The sequence below is a fragment of the Solanum lycopersicum genome, chromosome 1, assembly GCF_036512215.1.
Source record: "Solanum lycopersicum chromosome 1, SLM_r2.1".
Taxonomy (NCBI): Eukaryota; Viridiplantae; Streptophyta; class Magnoliopsida; order Solanales; family Solanaceae; genus Solanum; species Solanum lycopersicum.
Window position 1 is genome coordinate 75388652 of NC_090800.1, and position 27882 is coordinate 75416533.

At 33.0% G+C, this 27882-nt stretch overlaps 3 protein-coding genes across 4 annotated transcripts; all 3 read right to left on the reverse strand.

Annotated features, from left to right (window-relative positions):
• Nucleotides 1–1070: 1070 nt before the first annotated feature.
• Nucleotides 1071–13350, reverse strand: LOC101257596 (uncharacterized). The gene is made up of 9 exons (XM_004229393.5): nucleotides 12731–13350; nucleotides 11562–11623; nucleotides 8735–8789; nucleotides 8403–8501; nucleotides 7950–8036; nucleotides 7677–7793; nucleotides 6394–6486; nucleotides 3010–3040; nucleotides 1071–1615 (listed from the first exon to the last, which is right to left on the reverse strand). The coding sequence occupies exons 1-9, from the start codon at nucleotides 12824–12826 to the stop codon at nucleotides 1431–1433; spliced, it is 825 nt and encodes a 274-aa protein (XP_004229441.1). The 5' UTR covers nucleotides 12827–13350; the 3' UTR covers nucleotides 1071–1430.
• Nucleotides 13351–16318: 2968 nt separating this feature from the next.
• Nucleotides 16319–18700, reverse strand: LOC101257893 (uncharacterized). The gene has a single exon (XM_004229394.4). The coding sequence runs from the start codon at nucleotides 18326–18328 to the stop codon at nucleotides 16613–16615; it is 1716 nt and encodes a 571-aa protein (XP_004229442.1). The 5' UTR covers nucleotides 18329–18700; the 3' UTR covers nucleotides 16319–16612.
• Nucleotides 18701–23113: 4413 nt separating this feature from the next.
• LOC101258185 (uncharacterized) lies at nucleotides 23114–25747 on the reverse strand. Of its 2 annotated transcripts, XM_010324396.2 has the most exons (3): nucleotides 25583–25725; nucleotides 25338–25416; nucleotides 23114–25252 (listed from the first exon to the last, which is right to left on the reverse strand). In XM_010324396.2, the coding sequence occupies exon 3, from the start codon at nucleotides 25250–25252 to the stop codon at nucleotides 23405–23407; it is 1848 nt and encodes a 615-aa protein (XP_010322698.1). In that variant the 5' UTR covers nucleotides 25338–25416; nucleotides 25583–25725; the 3' UTR covers nucleotides 23114–23404. The 2 variants fall into 2 exon arrangements, with proteins under 2 accessions (XP_010322698.1, XP_004229443.1); XM_004229395.3 differs by having other exon boundaries at nucleotides 23114–25416; nucleotides 25583–25747.
• Between the last annotated feature and the right edge of the window lie 2135 nt (nucleotides 25748–27882).

Here is a 27882-nt window from a genome sequence, read left to right on the forward strand (position 1 = left end):
TCTTAGGCTAATAGAGTAGGTGGTTGTAAATTTACTACTAGTTATAATTAAGTGTATTAGCTGTTAGACTATGACATATATATTTTTTCTATTAAGGAGTGACATAATTTATATAAAATATAATATTTCATAAAGACACCTGTATTTTTCAGTGATTAAGAAGTGCCTCCTAAAACTTTTAAAAAAAAATTAAACAACATTTAAGCAGTATGATATAGTCTAGGCCAAAAATATTATGATGCTTAAAGAGGATTTTAAAAAAAATGTCCATTTTCTTGATAACAATGTCCAATCTTCATTTCTAAGGTACCACATAATTTGGACTATAACAAGATAAAAGCAACTTTCTTGGGGTCAGAAAAGAAAGAATTGTTTACTAGTGAATTATGGATTAGGCTTCAAATAGTTTTGCTTTATCTGTTATGATTATGCCTGTGCTTTTTTAATCTTCTTTTTTTAAAATAAAAAAAACTTTAATAATTATAATTTCTAACAAGAGCACCTTTAGCCTCTTTCTGGAGAAACTTCAGCGGCAGGCAAAGAATTCAGAATTGCCAATTCTTTTTTAAGATATTGGAACTTGACTTGACTGTGGTCCTGACCCACCAGCCATTTGGTGGAAAGTGTGTAACAAATATTAGGCCACACCAATAACTTTAGTGCCCTTGTTATGATGTTTGTTGATATACAAAGAGGAAAAATATTGTAGTGCTGGCAGTTAAAAGTATCTTCTTGTGTTTCCACATGGTTTCGATAGATAAAATTTGCAACATTCCTAATGCAAGAACATGAAATTTGCTTTTTTGAAATTCATATGTTAAGTGTTCCCAAGTAAGGAGATGTGTGATAATTAGGCAAAGTTGAGTGAGTGATCCTTTCTCATTACAAAAAATAGTTTAGACTTTCGTGAAATAAAGTAAAAAGTTGAATGACCATCCATCCAGAATGAAACGCGCCAATTCAAGGCCAACCATAGTCAGTTGCTCACTCTATGGATCGAAAAGTAACTTGGTAAAACATTTGCATAAGTTTCAGTTCCAATAAATGACTCTCACAAACAGATGCACAACTGAGTTTAAAGTTTCTCTTGAGAATACAAGGAGCAATTATCAAGTCCAATCCAAGAACATGATAAAGGGTTCTTATGGGTTTGAGCAGTAGACCAAGGGAACGCGTAAAAGGAAGAAAATTATTTCCTGGGGTTTATTACACTGGTGGTAATGGTAATCCAGGACTCGTAGATTAGAAGTAGCCCCAAAAAGAAACTAAATAATTCAATTTCTGTCCAAACTACGTCCATTTGTATGATCTGCCTGTACAAATGAAGACTATGAAAACGCTTCTTCACCAAAGGGATGACAAAATCATCAATAAGAAATGATACCTATAGCCATAACGCAAGTATGAAATATACAAAGATAATACCAGTCCTATTTTTCATGATTGTCTTGAGCAGAATCTATCTTTATTATAAGGGGCTGGTCGAGACGTGCAGCTGAATCAGCCACAGTAGGTAGCTCTGGTATGGACAAAATGTCATCAATATCTTCATTTTCAGCCAGTGCTTTTTCTAAAGCGGCCTTTGCTACTCTTGTCACACATATAATCAAAAACACTGCAATACAGACAACCAAGGTGGTGGTTATTTGAAATCCTACGTTCAAATGTGTTAACATTTCATCAAAGATACAATATAGCTTAATCCAAACATCATTTGCAGATAATTTACACATGTAATACTTGAATAAATGTCAATACTCCAAGAGGCTTTCACAATGAAACAGGTTGGGGGGGAGCACAAAGAATGCTTGGTGAGAAAGTATTCCATTCATGAGAAGGATGAATACTTTTAGAATTGCTAGACTAGAGAGCGCTCTATACTAACAACATCTTTCTCAAATAATATAATGTTATACACAGGTAATACTAAAGTATATAACTACATATTAATGTTTCATGAGACGTTCACAATGGAAAAGCTGGAGGGAGCAAATGATGTTTGGTGTGAAAAGATTTGCAGTTCATGAGACGGATGAATACTTTTAGAAAAGCTGGTAAGGTAGTTACATATAGCACTTTATTTTCTCTTCTACTTCTTGAAGTCTTATCAAAGAATCTATGGCCCTCCCCAGACCCCACTTGTGGAAATACACCGGGTATGTTGCTGTTATAAAAGAACACATGGCTACACTGAAAGCTTTTTATTTATTTATTTTGCAACTTCTAAGTTCTTCTCATCTCCCTTTTCCTGATTGTTAAAGGTAAGTATAATAATTTCAGCAATAAGAGAATGCTGAAAAATAGGTATAAGAGGAGGCTACATTACAAATTATGAAATGAGCTCAAGAAGTCAATCATGGCATTTAAAGCAGCCATGTAGCACCAAAAAAGAAAAAAGAAAAAAGAAGAGAAGATATACATCTTTGCAAATAGAGACTGAAGAAAGCTTCTATTTACAAGGGTTGGAGGCCCATATCCCTTTCTTATTATTAGTATTTAGAGAGATAGCTTATCTTGGTTCCGCAACATGGATTATTTTCAATCCGGTTTTCATGAATATTGAACTCCATTCACTATATTGTGAATTGTTTTTAGTTATCTATAGTACTTTTTTTTTTGGATATATAGTTATGTATAGTAATTTTTTTATATATATAGTTATGTATAGCAAATACTTGAGTGTAAGTCTAAGTTTGACAAAATTTGGTTATCAAAATGCCAGCAGGGGTATGCTTAGAGAGCTATAAGTCAAGGTATGCTAAGAGAGCTATAAGTCAAGGTATTACGCATTTCCCCAATTAATTCTGTTCGAGACAAAATACAAGTTATGTCATAATGCCAGCATTCAAATTAAAGAGTCTCTTAGAAAAAAATTGACTGGTGATTTTCACTTTCTAGCAACATATGGACATCTTGAGAAAATATTAAATACTTGCAGCAATTTCACATGTAGAAATCTTTTCGGATCAATAAAAAAGTTAATGCAATGTATTAGTATTAGAGACTCACCAGACACCAAAAACCCCAATATTATCATAGCCTGACAACACAGAAAAAAGAAAGAAAAAAGGATTGTCAAAAAATTAAAATAGAACAAACAATGAGAAGGATTGATTTGATCTGCATGGTGAAAATAGAGTTAATACAATCAGATTCATTTTATTCGATAAGAAGTCCATAGCAAAGTAGTGCAAGAATGATTACTAGGGCTGTCAAATTAGTGGGTTGGGCTAAATTTGCACAAGTAGAAATGATTACCAACTTATGAATTTTTCATCAACAGTTGCCAACAAAGCACTTGGTTTTGGAATTTGTGATCTTTCTATTTTTTTTGGTGATCAAGTAAATATAGCCATTTTGTGACCTATTTATATATTTAGAAAAAATAAAACATTACCCACTAAAAAATTAGTAACTGTAGGTTAGAGTTCAATTAGTGACGTAACATTTGTTGAAGATGAAGGGGAGCTGATGATTGGAAATGTCAAGGAACAGGTCCAACGAAGCTGACTGACAAGTTTACTGTAGAGTTTGAGCCAAACTAGGATTAGACAACTTATATTGACTAGGCTGCTACTTATTGTACTAGCTAAAGTCGACTAGGATTAGAAAAATCAAGGATTGTATTGATGATTAAAATTGTTAAGTACATACTCCTATATGGGGAGAGAATTGTGAAGTCCTAAGTAGCAGCCTAGTGGATATAAGTTGTCTAATCAGACTCTACAGTAAACATTGGACCTGTTCCAATCATCAGCTCCCCATCATCTTCAACATCATTATGTTAAGCTGAACATATATTATACCACATACAGATTACATTCATATGAATTTAAAATAGTGAATACTGCGACGAGTGTAGTGCGACATACATATGCAAGAAACTATTAGGACAAATTCAATTTTAGAGATACTGAACAATGAATGAAATAAAGAATCCAAAAATAAAGGCAAAATATATCATTTAAATAAACACTACGAATGTAGAAAATGAACACTTCGAGCTCACTTGAAGCTCAGAACAGATTGTCTTTTGTAAAATAAAACCTAAAAATGGCAACAAAACCCAGCTAAGTCATTTCAGTAGAGGACAGTTCCACAGTCTATACTAACCCAATCCATGCAAGTTTTGCCAATTTGACCAGGTGTCAAAACTGAGGCTACAAAGAATAGCTCCCGTGTATAAGTACGACAATTAGCCTTTCTCTGTAACTGTCATGACTTGATTATTTTTTTGGTGCAACATTTCAACAACTACTGTTACGACTCTACCTCAAGCCGATGGTGGCTTTCAGAATCCTCAATATCATAAATGCTCTATTTGGGTTCATTATGTATTTCAATATTCCATACTTAAGGATTAAATTTCTAATATACTCTAGTGATTACATCTTTAATATACTAAGGGGTTGTTTGACTGCAGGATTACAGGGTTATCCCAGTATAAAATTTGGGAGTAAATTTATCAGTGTTTGGTTGTAGGTATTAGAGAAAACCAGGATAAAACTCTCACCAAAATCATAGTATTATCTACCCACATGGAAGGTGGGATTATCTGTCATGGTTATATCCCATTGTTAATCCTAGAATAATCTTGTTTTGAACCAAACAACCTCAAAGAGTCTTCTAGTAAGCACTACCTTTACTTTCATTTGTTCTGTTCTAAGTTAAAATTGCATGTAATCCTGGAGAAGACAACTTTATTTCATATGATTTTGTCTATTTCATCCCATTTTAGCACAACAATCATCAGTGTCATGCCTAAATATACAGTGCATTCGAAGATCTACTAGGACAGTCATATAATCTCAAGTGACATTCTTTCGTTCTATTCTCTGTGTGTGCTACTTGCACTCAACTAAATGTGATTAATTTCTAATTTTGTCTAATCTTGTACTTAGTTCACTTTTACTAATCCATTATACTAAAAATAAAATTTTCCCTTTTACATGTCCACTTTAGCAAATCAAGAAAAAGACAATTTTATTTTTCCTATTTTACCCTTGACATCAAACTACTCATTCCCCAAATTATTTTTCCAAATCAATTGAAACTATACAACATAAAAATGGGTATTATGGTAAATATGCAATTTATTTATTATTTCTTAAGGATGTGCAGCAAAAGTCATCGTGGACAAGTAAAAGTGAACAGAGGGACTATAAGTGTATCCACCTTAACATTTATATCTCTATGATAATCATCAAAGTACTGTAATAGAATACTTATTTTTTATGACTGAGAAATCTGTCTAACGCCAACCTTAGGACCAATGCAACCTTGGAAACTCATGGATGATGGGTACGGCCTCTACTCTTCTCCGCTTACATATTAGCATAGCTTCATATGGTGCAGGGCTCGAACCTGTGCCTAAGTCACAAGTTCCCCAATCTTTGCCATTTGAGCTAAGCCCTAGGGTCAGTACCATAATAGAATACTTATTTGTTCCTAATGAAGTACTGTAAATTCATAGTTCACCACAACAATGAACTTTCAGTATTTCACTTATCTAATGCAGCTTGTCTCTTTTAATAACTCTCATCTCAATGATTGTACAAAACGTTCAATTTAGAATGAATTGCCTGAATGCATCGTTGACTTTACATTATCTAATGTTACCAAGTACATAGATCACTCAATTAGTGGAACAGTAACGAGTTTCTTATTTAACTACCCTCTTCTAATTTTCAGTTTATTACCAAGCATTTGTTAGTTCATCACTAACCGTATAATATTAAAATATTATGTCTCTGTTTGACATCCTGAAATCAGTCATGTGGTACACAATTTTCACTCTTCCAGCAAGATATAGTATGTTGAGAGTGTTATCTCATCAGTTATTAGTTAGTTAGGCAAAACATATCACATCCATGCAGTGAAATTCATTGAAAGTCTTCATAAATGAGTCAATGGCAGGTTGGGATTTGTTTACATATGTGACCTAGCCATTTTCTCTTCCTTGCCCTCAAAATTTCTTCCCAGCTTGTGCGCCACCACCAACTTAAGAGATGCCTTGTTAACTCCCCACTAACACAGATATTAAGTCTCTCTATGCACCTAGACTTAGATAAATCCATGGATAGGAATAATTCACCTAGTTCACCTCTACTAGGATTTGAACCTTGGTTCCAAGATTGTCACTCCAACTTTTAGATTGATAGCACCCCCTTGGGGGGTTCCTTGCCCTCCAAAGCTCCTTCAGGGGTGGAAGCAAAAGAAAAAACAAAATTCGTCATATTAACTAGTTATTTGTCCTACATGCCTGAACAATACTACTATTCAGTTTGAGGTACAAAAGACAATTTGCCGATGTGCAAACATGACTTAAATTACTATCAGATTAGCATAAGAATTGTCAAATGTATATAGCACAGGCATTCACTTAGCTCTTACCCAGCGAGTTTTTGAAAATTCACCCCATCCATGAGTAACATCAGAGAGATCTTTCAAAGTTGTGCCGACATACACAAGGGCAAAAGTTATTGGCTGCAACAGAGAAAGAAATAGATTCATCGATAACAACAACAACAAGAACAAACCCAGTGAAATCCTGCAAGTGGGATCTATGGAGGGTAGTGAAATCATCAATAATAAATATTAACATGATAAAAATATAGAAATCATAACTAAAAGATCATTTTTCTAACACATCAATCAATAAGCAAAGAAACATGGACGGCAAAAGATGTCTGGGTGGAATTCCAAGGATTATTGAAAAGACCAAGGCACGCAGATGATCCTAATATACCACAATGGCTTCTTGGTCAGGGTCATTTCACATAGCACCAGCAGCAAGTCAACCACATAAACAATAGAAATCTCTCTTCCAAGAGGAAGGATCAAGAATTTTACTTTGTCCCTGCATATTTATAAAGGGGTTTGACAGAGTCTCCCAGATCAAAGCTGGCACATGTGCATATGCTTACCGAAAAACCCTTTATATCATAGTCAAATTTGCTAATATCCCATTCTACATGCGTCGTTACAGGTCTCCCAATTAGGTTTATGGTATCTGTATTGCTTGGTTTCTCTAAATTGGAGCTACACAGATGCTTTTAAACAACTTTATCAAATTTATGAGTAGGGGAATGGGACGAGGTTGCTAACTACATTCCAGTAACATTTTTGACATTGCATTCGTTAAACCACACATCTGCAACTCCAATAAACAGGGCTCAGGTTATTCTTTGACTACTACGGTGAAGCTAGAGTGACATCTTCTTTTACAAGGATATCAAAATATTTCTTCAGATTCCATCATAAAAACACCTTGACCAAACACAATGACCACATCTATGTCACATGGCAAGCCATGAGAGTGATTTGACCAGAGGAAACTTGGAATGGAGGTAGAAGAGAGACAGATAAATAGATGAGCTCAGAAAATTCTCTGCCTACTACAGTGAAGTAAGAAATAGCATTTACTTTTACAAGGATATGAAAACAATTCTTTAAATCTCATTCTAAAAACACCTCAACCACAGTCTAGGGCCATATTTATGTCACATGGGAAGTCAAAAGAGTGATTTTGACCTGGAGACAACTGGGAAAAGGGAAAAAAAAAAAGGGGGGGGGGGGGGGGGGGCACCAGGACCATATCGATGTCACATGGCAAACCATGAGAGTAATTTGACCCAGAATTTTGACGACAGATAGATAGAAAGAGTGAGACTTACCATCATTCCCAACCATGAAGCGAGCATGTATTCCCAAATTGAAACTGGTGTCACTGATAACAGGTAGTTCAGCATATTAAACGGAAGCAGAGGAACGAGTCGGAGCAGCAAAACGATCTGTCAAATCAGAGAAAATCAATGTGCAGGGTTACTTCTGCTCTTTTTGGAAATCAACATCCATATTACTGACACACTTCTAAGCCGAAAACGACAATTTGAAGATGACATGATTATGAGAGGGCCTATCAAGCCTTTCAAGAAAGACATATGAACCTTAAAGCCAGATCTCCGAATTGCAATTGCAACTGCACGGAACTGTGGATAGTCTTTCAACTTGGAAATGACAAATGACCTCCCAATCTGTCAAAATGTCAGTGAAAGAACAATAATTAATGAAAATAATCAGTTCATAAACAAACGTCTTAGGGGTCTGACACAAGAATATATAAACAGAAAGGAAAATGAAGGAAAAAGTAACAAAAAGTATGCCCTATCCATACACAATTTGACCATATCCTGAATAAAAAGTTATCCAAAATGACAAATCTACAGACCTGTACCTCAGGTAATCCAATTTTTGTAATATGACTAGCATCCCAATTAGAGCTCAGGGAAGTGGACTATGGAAGAAATCATGTTGTTCTAACTTCTAATAAATACTTCAAGTGAATTACATTTTTTAACTTCTCAACAAAGTATCCCTCTCTAGAATGCAAGAAAACTTACTGTTCTACCAAGAAGAAATGCTGCCGCAGCACCAATGGTAGCACCAATAGAATCAGCAACAAACCCCACAGGGAGGCCAAATAGATAACCACCACCTAGCTGAAAACAGGACCATGCAGAGTTCAATTTAATCATAACATCTAGATTCATCAAATTATTACTTTATGTATTTAAACAAATATCATTGATAACTAAGTCCATGCTCCATGAGCAGCAGAGACAGACTGCTAAATATGTGCTATAAAAGAATTTTGAACAGTTGTATTAAAAAAAATGGTGGTTAGGACTTAAGCGGGAGACATGACTTAAACAACAAACGCCATAAGTTTTACCGTAAGAATTGATGCAGGAACTGCCAATACTGTAAGAGGAATGTATGCAACAGCCCTGCAAGACATAGAAAACAACATGACCAAAAGCACATCAGCATAAATCTCCAGTGTTGATTGCACCATCTTAAAGTAAGGAATTTTATTTCACCAATTTGAGGAAACCCCTTGTAGAATTTTAATTTATGGTTAAATTAAGGGAAAACCGAAAGCCCTTGTATAATACAACAACAACAAACCCTGTGTATTCCCAAAAGTGAGGTTTGGGAGGATAGAGTTTACGCAAACCTTACCCAACCTTGGGAGGTAGAGAGGTTGTTTCCAATAGACCACCAGCTCAAGAAAAATAAATTCAAAGCAGATTGGAGCAGAAACCTTGTATAATACAATTTAAGGATATTCTACATAAAAGCAATGCTTAGAAATATATTCAGCAATCACCGATAAAAGTAGGAACACCTAAAAATACCAGGGATAACAGAAAGAACTAGAATTGAATTGATGAGTTCTCTCACCTTTCAGGTGAAGATAATAACAGTAATCATGCTTCTAATTAGAACAAGAAATGACACACATCCAAATTTTACAAGGCTTATCTCTGGATTACCATCTATAGTAATTCCTTTGTTTTTTTCTTTTCAAAAAAGCCCACAAACATGCTGGCAGGGACATTCCCACATTTTTACTCCAAGCATTCACATTTCACAGTGTGTACAGAGAAAAGGAGAAGTGATTAGCTCAAGCAGCATAAACATGAACAACAGTCACCTTTTAACTAAAGAGCCAAATAGATGAAAGAACAGCAACATAAAGGGATGAGCATTGAAAGAGCAAAAATGAACTTCTATAATGTCTAAACAAGACGAGTCTTCAGGTTAATAAGGAAACAAATTGGCATTGACCCTAAAAATTTAGCTCCCCCCCCCACAAAACCCAAACCAAAAAAATGGAACACGAACACAGACCAAGTATGTGATACTGGATCCAGGATACACCAGAGACTAGATAGGATGAGCAGGGGAAGAGCGACCAGACCTGACAAGATTCCTGTGGAATTTGGAAAGAGCACAGACATGACAGACATGGAGCAGTGCAAAAATGCCCCAAGAATGGAAGCGGAGTACAATGGCCCCATTGTACAAGAACAAGGATGATATCCAAAACAGTAACAATCACAAGGGCATCAAGTAATTAAGTCACACTATGAAAATTTGGGATAGGGTGATGGAAATGAGGGTGAGGAAGGGTGGTGTGTCCATTTCTCAGAACGAATTTCATGCCGAGGCAATTGACTACAGAAGCCATTCATTTGGTGACAATACTGATGAAGAAATACAGGGAAGGAAAGGATTTGCATATGGCGTTCATTGACCTTGAAAAGGTTTATGACAAAGACTCGAAGGAAGTCCTCTAAGATGCCCAGAGGCTAAAGGCGTACCAGTAACTTACACTAGGGCGATAAAGGACATGTATGATGGAGCCAAGACTCGAGTTAGGATGGTGGAAGGAGACTTTGAGCACTTCCAAGTTGAGATGGGGTTTTGCACCAAGGATCAGTTCTTAGCTCGTTCCGATTTGCCTTGGTGATTGATGAATTGAAGCGGTGTATTCATGATGAGGTGTCATAGTATCTGCTATTTGTGGATGATATGGTACTGATCGATGAGACATGCAATGGAGTAAATGCTAAGTTGGAGATGTGGAGACAAACGATCGAGTCCAAAGGGTTCAAGTTGCAGGAGCAAAACGAAAAATTTGGAGTGTCAATGCAGTGATACAGTGCATGAGGTTAGCGTGGAAGTGAGGCTTCATACTCAGGCTATCCTTAAGAGATATAGTTTCAAGTATCTTGGGACTTAAATCCAAGGAAGCGGGGACATCAACAATGATGTCACTCATCGTATTGGCGTGGATGAAGTGGAGGCTTGCCTCCTAGTTCTTGTGTAATAAGAAGGGACCACCCAAACTTAAAGGTAAGTTCTACAAAGTAGTGGTTAGAACGGGCATTTTTGTATGGGGTTGAGTGTTGGCCAGTCAAGAAATCCTATGTGTAGAGATGCAAGTCGAAAAATGAAAATGTTGAGATGGATGTGTGGGAACACTAGGAGTGATAGGATTAGGAATAAAGATGATCGTGACAAGGTGGGATTGACCTCCGTAGTGGACAAAATGAGGGAAGCAAGACTAAGATGGTTTGGACATATGAAGAGAAGATGTGTAGCCTGGTGAGGAGGTGCTAGAGGTTGGATATAGCGGGAACGAGGAGAGGTGGAGGTAGGCCGACAAAATATCAGAGAGAGGTGATTAGACAGGACATGGCACAACTCCAAATAACCGACGACGTGACATTAGATAAGAGCGTGTGGAGAAGGTTAGTAGGTATGGAGTGTTATCTTGATTTTTAAGGGGTTTAATCGTATTCTTGCAGTGTTTTGCTTTTGATTTCACCATCACTTGTTTTTTATTGTATTTAGGTATCGCATTATTTTGTGGTTGCTACTGTTTCCTTATTAGTTGCTTCATTTCCCGACTGTCGTATTTTTTTTCATTATTCTGATATATTATACTCGAGCCAAGGGTCCTCCGAAAACAGTCTCCTTAACACCGCGAGGTAAGGTATAGTCTTCGTATACTTTACCCTCCCCATACCCTCATGTGGGATTCCACTGGGTGTTGTTGTTTGTAATACCCATACAAATTAGCTAGAATAATTCAAATTTGCATGTATATCCATTCCCACCTTGTCAAGTAACTCAAATCACTCAACTAAATCAAATTTAGAAAGGATTTAAAATGTGCAAATAATATTCATATATAAAAGCATACTTACAGTACAAGGGGACCCCAAGGACCAAGATCTTGCTCAATCCATTGCAAGAAATCTTTCAGTATCTGCATGAGAAAAAAAAGTATTTTAGAGCACAATAGAGAGAGATGAATAACTTGAACTAACAAGGCTCCGTATTTATTGACAGAATTTCACAGAACTACAACCAAAAAGTGAGGTGCACTTGATTCATTATCCATTTAAAATTGTTCCAAAGTTGGGATTCAAGAATCCAATCTAGTAATATCATAAATGAATCCAGAAGTAAGTTACATCATGTGTATCACACATTATGACTTTCTGAACGTATATCACTAGATAATATAGTCAACTGCATTTGGCACAAATTGTCAAGAGGTCCATAATAGACATGAAATACAACAACAACAATAAAAAGAGAAGCAATTACTCCAACGGAAAGTTCAAATTACACATTAAATTTCCAGGTTCTGGAATAAGCTCACTCTTTGCTCACAGCTCGTGTAAATCATATTTATGGAAGATGCTAGTATGATTTGCTCGGAACCAAGCACTATCCCAAGTCACAGATAACAATGTAGACATAAACCCAACACTGAAACCTCTACCTGAAATGATCCGTGCAACCAAATAAATCACATCCAGAAAAGGACAATCATCTTAATAAAATATAAACAATAACTATACCTCAAATCCAAACTAGTTGGGGTTGGCTTATAAATGTTCTATGTCTATTCTGCTCTATTTGAGCTAGTTTCATTCGAACTACTTTTAAAGACAAATTAGGTCATTCTCTAATCTCACACTAATCCCTAAAGCTGACATACAAATCTCTGGCCAAACTAAAAAGACTCCTAGCAAACGAATAACAATTCACAGACGGCGAAAACCCAAATTGGCAAATGAACAAATGCCAAATGCCAAATGCAAATACGTTCACAGCCCTAAATAGGCAAAAACTCACGAATAACCCATACCTATAATTTTTACCAAAATCCCAAATCACGAAACCGTTTCCCAACCAAAAGGGTAGGTCAAATTTCAATAATTAAAAATTAAGGATAACCCAGGTGAGCCAAGAATAACGAACAACCAAGAAAAAACTTCGCTATGAAAAAAACCCAGATCAAATAAATCACCAAAAATGATGAAAACATAACAAATTAAGAAACCCCATATGGGAAAAAAGAAACCTTTTCAACCGGGAGAGTGAAACAAGCGGTGGCAATTGCAGCGAGAAGGAGAAGAAGAAAAGTGAATTTGAAAAGAGAAGACCAATGAAAAGCCATTGATAACCTCTTACGCCAAGGCCTACACTCCTCTTCGTCTTGGTCGTCAGGAGTTGCTTGTTTCAATGACAAGCGCGGCCTTAATCCTCCTAAATTAGCCAGATTTCTCAATTGAAGATAAAAATTAAACACCCCTAAATCTATAAGGATAAAACCCCAAGAAAATTTCTACAATGCCTCATCTCCCAAGAACAAAAAGATCAATTTTGCGATAGTTTTTGATCTTGGGGTGGATCTATAAGCTTAAAAAAGCTTTGCTTTGCTACTTTCCTTCTGCTATTTTTTGCGTTTTGCGTCTAGGAAGATGCTAATTCGCGTAACGTAGTGAAAACTCCAAAGTCTTGCTTCTTTCCTATAATATTTACACTTCTCTAAAACACAAACAAAAAAACAATTTGATTAATTAATTCTTATGTGTTGTACTTATTAGTTCCATCAATTTTATGGGAAAACAAAAAAATATATTATATTATGGTGAAATTAAATATAATTCTACAATAAAATTTATGGAACTAAAGAAAGACATTTCGATTAATGGGGGATTATTAGATATTTAACTTGTGATATGACATTTTTATTGTAATATATTTAAAAATTATTAATTTATTTATTGTAATTTTTCATAATTCGATTTCATTTTTTTTTAGTATGATTGAATAAAATAATAACTTTGAGATTATTAATTTAAAAAAGATTTTAAAATAATAATATGACAATGGACTTCCCAAGTATTGAATTGGGAGTATTGATGATTGATGGATGATGCGGAGGTTCACATTTGGACTTTTTTGTGATTAGGAGGTGTCACCTAAATTTAAAGACAAGTTATAAAGAGTGACTATGTTGTATAGAACAGAATGTTGATTCATTCGAGAACTCTTACATTCAAAATGTGGAAGTCACGGAGATGAGAATATTATGATGGATAAATAGGTATATTATGAGAGATAGGAATAAATTAAAGTGATAACATTCGAGATAAGGTAGGAGTGACTTCAATGAAATATAAGATGCGAAAAGTGAGATTGACATAATTCAGACATATGATGAGAACTACACAGATGCCCTAGTGCAAAGGTATGGAGGTTGACTATGGATGGATTTAAAAGATGTAGAGGTAACATCAAAGAAGTATAAGGTGGAGATAATTAATTCATAAGTTGCAGAGGTAGACTGAAGAAATATAGGACAAAGATAATTAAACTGGACATGACATATTGCTACAGCTCACCAGGGGCATGACCATAGTTATATAGGTTTAGATGACACAAATTATGATAGAAGGTTAATAGGTAATTTCTATTAGTAAGTAGGAGTGTATTGGCTTGTATCCCTTACGAATAGGTGTAGTACTATTCTTGTACTTTTTTGTTTTTCCATTTATTTTACCATGTATTATTTTGTCTAGTTCGATTATAGAATTATTGTTGTAGTACTATTTTGCTATCAATTATTATTTTTGTTATTTTATAATCTCTTATATTTTCATTACGTATTTTTTCTAAATTATTTTGTCTTTGAGCTAAGGGTCTATTGGGAACCTCTCTTCGACTCTATCTCACCTATATAAAATTTTACTTGCATTTTATTTTCTCTAGACCCTATCTATCTGACTAGGGTATATTTTTGTTATTGTTGAGTTGGGAGTATTGAGTATATCCCTTAGACCACTAGGATGTGACATTATATTTTTGTTATTCAAATTTTGATACCAAAATTAAATTAAATTTACAAAAAAATTATGATACTAAATTTAAATTAAAAAATTCATACAAAAATCTTAAGTTATTTGAATTTCAAAATTTGTAAATAAGAAACATCAATTCTTGAAATTTTTGCAAGTAGAACCCACAAAACACACTCACAAGTCATATATGTGGGGAAACATGTTTGTGATTTTGACAAATATATATTAGACAGCACATGATTTATCTTGTCCATAAAAATGATTTTTGGGACCAAAAAGTTTGAACTAAATTGAAAATTCAACTCACATGTAGATGAGAATAAGGTAAAGATTTTTAAAAAATGGGGATGAAAGAATTAGATCAGGTCTCTATTCATATGGATCAATTTAAATTTATATATTGTTTGGATTGTAGTTTAAATAGTTATAAAATAAATTGTAATTATAAATTAAATATATGAATAAATATGAATATCTATTGATAAATTGTACATGTACAATTCTGTTCATTTAGATTTTTCTTCTCATAATATTTCTCCATGATTCAAAGCGGTTAATGACGTATTTCTCAAATTAGAATTTGCCTTTTTTATGAATATTCCATGAATTTGCAGAATATTCAAAACGTCTTTTTTAAGGGATCCTTATATAAGTATGAACTAGTATATTTTAAGGTTGAGTTTAAACCTTCAAGAATTCTAATTAAAATTAAATAGACCTTGTAGGTACTCAACTCGAATTAAACATTTATATGTGGGTGGTCCATCCCCATGTACCAAACTTTGAATAACTTTGTGCCAATTTCAAAGTTTGGTAGAATTGGTAAGCTATGAAGAAGAAAAAATTATTTTTTGCCAATTTTAAAATTTGGCAGAGTAGGTAAGTTATGAAGAAGAAAAAATTATTTTTCTTCTGTAGCACATTTGGAGGGTAGTGTATTTGTTCTCTATAAAAGGGAGGACAATTCTTCATTCTAATGGCACAAAAAAGAATTACAAAGGAGAGAAAAGAAGAGTGGGGCATCACAGAGGAAAATAATTTGTGAGGAAAAATAGAGGGTGTGAGCGATATTGTAGTGAGGTGGAAAAATCAAAAGAGTGTTATTTCTTTTGAATGCGTAGTGGTCTTTGGAGTTTTACTCACACATACAAGTGTAAAATCCTTACTATAGTGATATTCGTTGCTCCTCTCGGGTCGTGGTTTTCCCCTTATTTAGGAGGGTTTCCACGTAAAATCTTGGTGTCATTATTTCTCTTTTATTCTCGTTGATTAACCGTATTGTTGTGTTCCGCATTTATTGTCTTTATTATCGCAAATGTTATTTTTGTTACAAATTTATTCCCAATATTATAGTCTCACAAAATCTCATTATCTATATATATATATATATATATATATATATATATATATATATATCTAGTCTAGTAAATAAAAGGGACACAAGTATGCAAATTATTTCTGAAAAATTGTATCTCTTTAGAATTATAAAAGAACTCCTATATTTCAAAACAGAAAAAAGAAAGCTTCTCCAATTCTTGTAAAGTTCCAAAGAAGATTTCTTCTCCGAAAAGTGAACAAATACTTGTAATAGACTATGATTCCTTGACGTAGTTCGTTTTTATATACATGTGATTCCACTATTAGATTAGCAAAACGAATTCAAGATACTGCAAACTGTGTTTGAATCTATTTTTTGGAATAGCCTCTCCATTTCAATTCCTTGTTTTATTCTACCAACTTTTTGATAATTCATAAAAGTAGAGAATATAATGAACTAACAAGAATCTAATTCAAACCATACCATCTGAAAGAGCTCTTTGCATTTTCATTAAGTAGAAAATGTACAATCAATCAATTCGTACTTATTAAAATAACGTATTTTAAGTCCTTTACTTCAATAGGCACATATGTATGTATATTGGCCCTATACTAGATCTAATATATGACCTACAACTTGGGAAGAAAATTCACAAAACATAACAACATAAAATGCAAAAAAATATCACCAAATTTGCTGTATCAATAATTGTTTGAAATTGGATGCATCTCAGAACAAACTAAAGCCGTTGTGAGCACTTAGCATCACCATATTCCACCTTCTATCTTGCACATAACGCGTTGAGCAGCACATGACCGAGCATAACGTCCACAAAGTATTGGTGACCAATCTGACCATCCATCCACTTCCGCTTGACAGGAAAACGACCATAATGCATCCCGTCATTGCATCTGTTGTCATAGTGCCACGGATAAGTCATGTCGAAGTCATCAATAACATGATCAACCAAACCATATGCCTTAAACTTATCCAACACTACCCCATTGTAGGCCTCCATTTTACTTGGATTGAATCCTAATGTTCTAGCAAATCCACCTGTGGCTATTGTGGTCCTGTATATGACTCCGGGGGGTCTCAACCCTCTCTGTCGTACCCCATCAAGTACCTCAGCCCAGAACGATGCAGCATAGTCAACAGCTTCAATGAATTGCTTAATATTAGACCAATGCAGTCCATCATGTAAGCCCGAATTCATGATTATAGTGTCTGGAACAACATGCCCCGAGAAGTACCCTGTCAAAAGTTCTCTGTAGTTTGCATCTGTTAACGAATTCAACCCTTGATTATTCTGTGTTGCATTAGGATGCCCGTTATAAATACTAGTAAATCGAACTATTTGTGATGGATTCTTCGGGTTGCTGATGTTCAAATCACTTCTTCTGTGAACCTCCTTTACATCATTCACATCTAAAATGAAATTAACAATGTTTCTCACCGTATCACAATGATTCGAATCACCCCACCAGAAAATCCAACGATCTTTCAAACAATTCCATGCTTCTTCACTTGAGAACATTTTGAATGAACAATGTGTCGAATATACCCAACCATTGCTCTCTAAGGACCCCAATGGACCATCACACCATGGTTTTTGGCAAGGAAAATTTGGTTTTTGACATCTATAACGTCCATCATTGCTAATTAGGCAGCTGTCATTCTTGACATGACGAGTCCATCGACCAGACCACACATCTCTAACAAGATCTGACTTGTTACATTGAGATATTTCAGGTAATTCAACAAGAGACTTGGAGAATTTGATTGGGATCACGCGTAAAACCTTGTCAAATGCAAATCTTTCAGGCCAAAACCTCAACCCTTCATAATGTCGAAATAGTAAGATGATTGTAAGATTGTAATCCCCTGAAAAATCAGGGTGGACTTGTAGCGAAAACAGATAAGTACCATTGCCAAAATCTTTAACAGGAGGTCTGGACTTCCATGTTTCACCAGCAATATCAGTTTCAAAATAATCACCACCCGAACAACGAGGTTTCCCAGAATCATACAATGCATGGAATACAAATTCATGAATATCCCCAGTTGATAACTCAACGTTCTCGCGACCATCCAAAGCAGGGATTATTACATCCACAGCTCTTGATCCTCTACACAGCTCACCACCAGGTGCCAACAACTTCTTAACAAGACTCGATGAATAGTTTGCTTCTAATTCAGCTGAAATCCACCTAAAAACTCTTGTACTTGAAGTTTGTTCCTTATTCGACAAATTTGTCACCATCTCAAGACTGAAATCAGGGGCATGAACTTGATTCTGGTAAGTATTTAACCAAAAACTGTAATACTCGATAACATTGGTAAATTTGAAATCTGGACTAAACTTACCTGAACTATCAATCTCCCACACAATCAAGATTCCAAAAAAAAGAATCATCGCCAATATCTTAAACCACCATCGAATCTTGGGGCTATTTGACCTTATAACCCAACCAAAATTTGCAGATTTCTCAAACATATTGCCAATGCTGACACCAATCTACCAAAATTCAACCAACAGAACAACACAACCCACCAAGAATCTTGAAAAACTTTCACTTTATTGGCTTAAAAAGACTAACTTTTTGCCACAAATCTTTTTGATTAATATCAGAAAATGTTTTAAGTTGATTTTGTATGTTATCTAATATATATATATGTTTCATATTTGTACTTCTTATTTAATGTTAAATGCACTTGATCAGACTAAAAGAATAAAATTTTATTATCTCATTTATAAAATAGAAAGATCTTTATACACATTCAAATTTGTCCAAGTTCATAGAGATGATACAAAGTTGATGAGCAAAGAATGCCAAGTAGGAGCCGTTGGAGTACTATTTTGCAAAAATGTCATAGTATAGGTCAAGTGTGACGATATCTTTATTATATTTATTTCGTTCAACGTACTACACACAAATAAATTGATAAATAAAAAGGTAAATCAATTAATACGTCAAATTTCTTATACAAATTTATCATTGGATCGTCTTTATTATTTCGAATAAAAGTCTGATATAAATCATAACTAAAAAAAATAGACTCACTTTTAGAAAAGATAAACTCTCTCGGTTATATGAGACATTTTATGTTTTGAGAGTCAAATAAATTAAGTTTGATCGAAAATTCGCACATGAAATCTTTAATTATTTGAAATGAAATTTACATATTTATAAACTATGTAAAAGGTACTATGAGTCATAGTAATTGATAATTTAAAATGTTTAAACGATCTATGAAAAACTCACAGTCAAAGATAAACTTATTTGACTCTTGAAATTTAAAATGTGAGATATAAAATGGGATGGAGATACTAAATAAATCTTTTGAAAATTATTTAGAAAAAGATCGAGGAGAAGCTTTCATTTAATGTGATGTCACAATCAATCTTTTGTCTTCTTTTTTTTAATATACTAAATTATGATAATTCTGTTTGCAAATTGCAATCACTACTCCAAACTTAGCTTTCAATTAACACTTATAGAAGATGATGCCATAGCAAATGGCAATTCAAATTGGTCTTTATTAATGAAGTATTATTTTGGGGGTGGGGTGGAAATAACACTTTTGATCTCACAATACTATCGAATTTTGATTTTGGTTCTTCTGATATTTTATTAAGCATATTTGGCTTTTAATTAATTCAAATATGTGCTTTGATCTTAAATTCAGACTATTTTCTGAATTATTATCCTTAAATCATGAAATATCTATATAAATTAACATGACACATGAGTACTAGCTAACTAAATAGATACAATTAATAATTCATTAAATTTGTTAAACTTCACAAGCATATGGACTTGTTAAAGAATGAAAGTTCCCCACATCGGTGGTTAATGAGATGAGTGGACTCTTTATGAGGCTTGGGTAATCATCCTCCCTTTGAGCTAGCTTCTGGGGTGAGAGTTTAGGCCTACGACCTAATTTCACCATGGTATAGAGCAGTGTCCATCCCTCAAAATCAAATTGTCCACGCACCAGATGTTAAGCACTGAGCGTGAGATGGGGTGTTAAAGAATGACAAAAATCTCCCACATCGATGATTAATGAGATGAGTGGACTCCTTATAAGGCTTGGATAATTCTCCTCCCTTTGAGCTAGCTTTTGGATTATGAATTAGGCATAAAACATAGTTTACATGTTTAAAATGTCGTATGCCAAAAGAACCAAAATCCTGAATTACCAATAATTAGAGAATCAAAAGTGTTGTTCTACTCCCTCTAATCCATATTAAGTATTAAATTTTGGTGTATGACACATTTTTAAAAAAAATTTATTGAGGCATCGGTATCGACTGCGTCTCCCAAAGTTTGTGACCTGGAAAAAACATCAGGGGTTAAATTAATATGGTTGAGTTTTGAATTTTCTGCCCTTATTGATTATTGAAAGAATACTAATTAATCTTTTCTCACTATGCTTCATAGTTGTCATCATGGACTTGTAAGTGAACTCAAGTCTAGATTATGTTAATTTCTAGAACTTTAGACTTTACTTAATATCATAACATTTGTTTTGTTTACGTTCTGTTTGAAAAATCACCTGATAATTGAAATTGGTGTAATTTTAGGATAATAATTATCAGCCTGATAATTACACTGACATGTTTGATTGTCACAATGTAATTACACATGTCATTTTTGGATGTTACAGTATAAATACACATATTTTATTTGGATACACAATTACAATCATAAAATTATATTAAATTTTAAAAATAAAAATTAATTATTTAAAATTTATAAAAAAAACAAATAAGAAACTTTACAAATGACATTAAATTAAATTTTTAAGATATATATTCTTTTTTGAAAATATATTAATTAATAAACATATTTTCTTTTAACTAATATTATGAAAAAGTAATTGATCTATATTTTTTCAAATTAATATATTTCAATTGAATTGATTGTAGAAACTAAAAGAATGAAGTTTATACGAACATCATGAAATGAAATGCATATTTGATAAAAATATTAATATTCAAATAAAATTTCATAAGTTATTAAATGTTTGACAAAAATATAATCTATCAAGTCTAATTAAAAAAATGATGTGCAATTTGAATTCAATATTACCAAAACAAATGAAACTGAAAATATAACATAAGTTATAAATTCAAAACAAAAAAATTAACATAATTTTCTTATAGCAAATTTCTACATAGCATGCATAAAATGATTTATTTTTATTCTTTTCTTAAAAAAAACGTAAGTCTATAACCTTACTTAACAATAAATTCTATTTTACTTTAAAACTTAGAATACTAATAAATTATGCTAATGAGAAAATAAGCATGACATAAAGAAATAGATAATATGAAAAAATTGAATAAAATCACTTTGTACAGTAATAAAAATAGAATAAAAATAAAAACTTAAAATAATAGAAGTAAAAAGATAAAAATAGAAATATAAAAAATTAAATAAAAAGTGATCATGTAATTGCCAGCAATTCACAACGAGTACATGTGAATTGTAGAGTATAATTACCCCTATCAATTACATCAACTATCCGTTGATCAAGTCTACCCGTTGATCAAGTAATTATTCTCTCCAATCAAACAGAACATACAGACAAACAATATAATTACCAATTGCACTAAATACAATTATCAGGTTGTCCTTCCAAAATGGACTTAATGTTGCATCAATTCTGTCAATTGAATGCATATGTATTGGTTATACAAATTTAACTGTACCATTTTTTTTTCCATTAAAAACTCTCGTCCACTCTTCTCTTCTCATTAAAGGGCAAACATAAGATTTTATATATTGGGTAAACCAATAACCCATTAAGACTAGTAATTTATTACTTTTACTTGTACATGAATATATATAAATTTCAATAACTAACTAGTTATTATCTTTGTCCTTTAACCTTCAATTCACACTATACAATAACTTTGAGTCACAATTTTACATTATGCAAAATGTTAAAATCTAAATAAGAATCGTATTCTTCTTAATTTCTCTTTGTGTTACACTTGTATAGTTCTTTTTCATGTTTGTTCTTATTGTTTCTATTTTATGAGCATTTGTAAAGTTACATTATTGTGTTTTCGCATCAAATTTACTAGAAAAGTCACATATTTATTTTATAAGTATTTTTTTATAGATTAAATTAAAAAACGAATCACAAGGACCAAAACCTATAAATCGAGAACCAATAAAAACATCTTATTAATTTGACATATTTAAAACTAAAAAATCAATAAATCAAACTAATAATATATAAAATTAAACCAAATCGACCGATACACACAAATCATATAAATTTAACTCTATCGTTTTTTTTGCGGTTAATACCTCTTATCAACTCTTCTCTTCTAATTAAAGGGCAATAGAGGGGATTCTGATAAAGCTGACATTAATTCACAAGGTGAATGTGAAGACAGAAACAAAACAATGGGTGAAAATAACTTGTCTACAGGTTCCAACATAACAACAAATATTCCAAAATCTAAAATTTTTAGAATATAAATACATTATTAAAAAATAAAATAAAAATTGGGAATTGATCTTTAGTTTTCCAAGTGAATAACTAAACCTTCAACCCAATACATCATGCCGTCTTTTCATTAAACAATACTATTACAACAACTAAAATGAACAAAACATAATTTATAAGCAAATATTTGAAGACATCACACTGATAAATCACATATTCCTTCATTTTTATTATGTTTCAAATTACAAACTATCAAATAGAGAGTATTTTCTTAAGATTCACTAGTCAACAAAAGTAGTGACTAACAATTCTTTAATATAATTTCTTTTTACATGATAAAAACAATCTCTTCATACTGAATCGAATTATTATTTTTTTCAAAATTTAAAATGATGAGTCTTTCTTACGAAATGTTAACTTATGGTTCAAGTTTTACATTTTAAAAAAAATTGAAATCAGGATTTGGAATCTCAAATCTTGCTCTTGGAGAATACTGAAATCAAGATCCCAAATCGCATATCTAAATGCCCAATAAAAAAAAATATCACTTAAAGAGCATGGATAGCCTGAGCTAGTTCAAAAGAAAAGAGTTGAATCTAGCAGAGAAGAACCAAATATGAAACTCGCAAAACTGTGATAATTTTGAAATACTTTAGTCATCTACTATTGAATTCCTCCCTAAAAGCTCCCACATTTTTGCTCTTCACAACCTTAGGTTGGACGTAAGGGTGCTTACCATCCGAGTTTTAAGCCATCAACTCTAAAGCACAACAGGTATTTTGTTTTCATTTGAAGGTGAAAATAAATAAATAAATGGAGCAAATGGTAATAGTAATATTCATAGCATCTTACACTAGTCCAAGCAAAAAGGACTACAAGAAGCTCAAAAAATGAATAATAAACACTATTCTATAGTATTCACCTATACAACCTCTAGTATTGGCCTACAACGTGGAAGAAAATCCAGAAAACATAATAACAGTAAGATACATAAAAATAGATCAAGAATATAACTTGCAAAATTCAATTCTAGTAACCAAGCTTGAAATGCACCATCAATTGCTTGAAGGTTACCTGTGCATCTCAGAAGGTAACTCGCCATCATCTATCTTGCACATAACGTGTTGATCAGCACGTGACCAAGCATAACGTCCACAAAGTATTGGTGCCCAATCTGGCCATCCCTCCACTTCAACTTGGCAGGAGCACGGCCATAATGCACCCCGTCATTGCATCTGTTGTCGTAGTGCCATGGATAAGTCATGTCAAAATCATCAATGACGCGATCAAGTAAACCATATGCCCTAAACTTATCCAAGACTACACCATTGAAGGCCTCCATTTTACTTGGATTGAATGCTAATTGTCTAGCATATCCTCCGGTGGTAATTGTGGTCCTATATATGACTTCGGGTGGTGTCAACCCTCTCTGCCTTACCCCATTAAATACCTCAGCCCAGAATGATGCAGCATAGTCCGCGCCTTCCATGAAATGCCTAACATTAGGCCAAAACACTCCATCATGTAAGCCTGAATTCATGATTATAGTGTCTGGAACAACATGTCCAGAGAAGTAGCCTTTCAAAAGTTCTCTATAGCCAGCATCTCTCAATGAATTCAAGCCTTGATAATTTCCTGTTTGGTTATGATGCCCATTGAAAATGTTAGTAAATCGAACTGTTTGTGATGGATTCCTCGGGTTGGTGACGTTCAAATCAGATCTTCTTGGGACGTCCTTTATATCATTCACATCTAAAATGAAATTAAGGATGTTTCTCACTGTGTCACAATGATTCGAATCACCCCACCAGAAAATCCAACGATCCTTCAAACAATTCCATGCTTCTTCACTTGAGAACATCTTGAATGAACAATGTGTTGAATATACCCAACCATTGCTCTCCAAGGATCCCAATGGACCATCACACCATGGTTTTTGGCATGGGAAATTTGGTTCTTGGCATCTGTATCTCCCATCTCTACTAATTGGACAGCTATCATTCTTGGCATGACGAGTCCATCGACCAGACCAAACATCTCTAACAAGATCTGACTTCTTGCATTGAGATATTTCAGGTAAATCAACAGAGGACTTGGAGAATTTGATTGGGATCACGCGCAGAACCTTGTCAAATGCAAATCTTACAGGCGAAAACTTCAAGCCTTCATGATGTCGAAATAGTAGGATGATTGTAAGATTGTAATCTCCAGCAAAATCAGGGTGGACTTGCAGGGAAAACTGATAAGTCCCATTGCCAAAATCTTTCATTGGAGGCCTAGACTTCCATGTTTCACCAGAAATATCAGTTTCATAATAATCACCACCCAAACAATGAGGTTTTCCAGAATCATCCAATGCATGAAAAACAAACTCATGAATATCCCCAGTTGACAACTCAATATTCTCACGACCATCCAAAGCAGGGATTTTCACATCCACAGTTCTTGAATCCCTACACGGCTCGCCACCAGGAGCCAACCACTTAGTAAGAAGATTCGACGAATAGTTTGCCTCTAATTCAGCTGAAATCCACCTAAAAACTCCTGGTCTTGAATCCTCTACCCATTCCAGTTCCTTATTAGATACCATTTCAAGACTGAAATCAGGGGCATTACCTTGATTTCCAGTCAAATTAACTGGTTGAGGTTCAACTTTAGGAGCAAGATTTTTTCGGGCAAAATCTCGATTCAAATTCTGTTGAGTATTTACAGAATGAGGTCTTAAAGAAATATTAGTAAAGCTAAAATCTTTAAAGCCAGGACTAAACTTTCTTGAACTATTCACCTTCAACAAAACAAAATCTCTCTGAAAACTACCCACACTAACACCATCAATCCCCCACACAATCAAGATCCCAAGAAAAACACCCATTGTCAATAGCTTAAACCACCACTGAACTTTGGGGTTATTAGACCTCATACCCCACCCAAAATTTCCAGCTTTCTCAGGCATCTGAGAAGAAAACATCTTGTCAATGTTGGCACCAACTCACCAAACTCCAACAGCACAACCAAGAATCATAAAAAGCTGTAATTACCTTTTCCCTCAAATCTTTGACACCAACAGCAAGAACTGTACAAACTACAAACCCACCATGAATCTTGAAAAAAATTCACCTACTAGTAAAAAAGATTAAATCTTTACATTAAGTATCTGACAAACAACAGAAAATTAATGAATACCCAATTCTTGAAACGAGAAAATAAGTAGTACCACAACTTCTTTTTCAATAAAAAAATGTACTGAAAAATTTAGAAGCTAAATAAATATAGTGAAACTCACAAGTAATAAAGCTTCAAGAAAAAGCAGAGCCAAGTTTGTCAAAGCTTTTAAGGCAGCATAAAAGTATAACAAGGAAAATGATAAGCTTATTTTGTATATTGACAATGAAAAATCAAAGAACAAGAAGATTCCAACTATAATACAAAAAAGTTTCTACTGAAAAAATTATATATAAAAAAAAGAGCTGTTTATTTGTAATTGATATTCCCAATTGTCGATAATACCCTTGAAGTTGTATAGAATTACTATATTGCACGTCACCGACAGACACGGAAATGGAATATTGTGCCGCCGAACATGGGACTTTTATCCCAGCGACCTTACCGGGGCATTTATGTCTTCTCGAAATTATTATTCGCCACGTGGCACACTAATTTATTTTAGTTAGTATATTTCTTTATGTTGAAAACAAAAATTACGCTAAATGTCATTCTTAATTTGAGTTGGAATCAAACTGTTTTCTATAATTAGCACAGTTATAGTTATATGAATCTATGAGCTATTTTTAGAGACTATTATCATAGATTGGAGTATAAATTAATTTGACTTTATCAATATTTACCGTGTGCTTTTTATCCATAAGTTAAAAATCGAAAGCATAATTAAAATTATATAAGATAGTGTAGAATTATTTTCTTATTTTGAATAATTTAATCAACATTTTACATCCCATAACATTCAGAGCATATGTGCGTTATACTTATACGTTAAAAATAAAAAATATAATCAAAATTATATAAGATTGTGTAGATTTTCTTATTTTGAATAATTTATTCAATATTTTTCACCCCGTAATATTCAGAGTATATGAAAATGTCAACTTCGTAGTTTAGTTACTTTGTTTATGCCAATTAACATATTTAAGAAATAAAATAATAATTATTATTATTATAATATGTATATGTATTATAAGTTAGAACATAAAAAGTTATATAACAGACCCTATTTATAATACTAAAAAATATAATTAAATTGGAACTATACAACTTAAAATAAGAATATGAATTCTAAGTCATTTAGAATTTTGTTATATGTATATTCATATTTTTATTTTATTTGCTAGAGGAAATCAATTAGTATGTGAATGATATTTGATTATATAAAATCATCATTTGATAATCTTGTTCTAAATAAAGGCATGTATTCAATCATAGCTTAAAATAATAAACTTACTTTTAGAAAAAAAGATATACCCTACACGGATTCCTTGAAAATAATTTATTTAAAACAGTAAAAGCTTTCAATTAATTTTATGAACGTAATCAAATATTTATTATTTGCTTAAAAGCCACCAAAATAAACAAACATATTTTATCTCCTTTTTGACTACGATCAAAACATTTGCTAATTTCAATCATTACACCGAAAAGTTTGTTGATTTTGAAAATAGCTTGCTTGAGAATAAATTATTTTAGGGTTAATATTTTAAAATTAATTTTTTTGAGATAATTTATCTTATCATGTATATAAGATAGTTTATCTCATTATTATGATATAAATGGTAAAATAAATTATTAAAAATATGACCATCAAACAAGAAAATAAACTTTCTTTTATCTTTAAACTATTTTTTATCCCAAGGCTATTTTATTTTAGGGGAAATTGCATATAATAACAAACTATTAACCTAAAATAAATGGAGTAGCTAGGGTTCGCCACTCTCCTCCAATCTCTTGCTCGCTTCCTCACTTTTTATACAAACACAAGTGTATAAAAATTGTTTCTAATTGTATAAAGCAGAGAAAATTGTATAAATAGATATATTTTTGTTCCCCTCTTTCAGATCTCGCTCGCCACCCTCGCTTTTCCACTTATACAAACAGAAGAAATATATAAATTGTGTTCCTGTTTGTATAAAGCGTGAGAAAATTGTATATACACATGCAAGTACATATATTTTCGTCTTATACACTTATAATTATACAACTCCCCTGCCCAGTTTCTTTTGTCTTTCTCTCTTTTTCGTTTTATACAATTTTCAAATTGTATCTAATTTCTCTCTTTCTCATTTTATACAATTCGATTCAATTATATATTCCTTGTCAAGTCTCTTTTGTCTCTCTCTTTCTCATTTTATACAAGTCAAATTGTATATAATCGTTCTATACACTTGTAATAATACAATTCGGTTTATACACTTCGTTTTTATACAGTTCTCTTCCCAAGTGTCTCTCTCTTTCTTGTTTTATATACTTCGTTTTATACAATTTGCTTCAACACTATTTGTATAACGAATTATATAGTTTCTATGTTTGCTATGGAACGCAATTATGCAAACTTTGCTATAAGATACAAATATA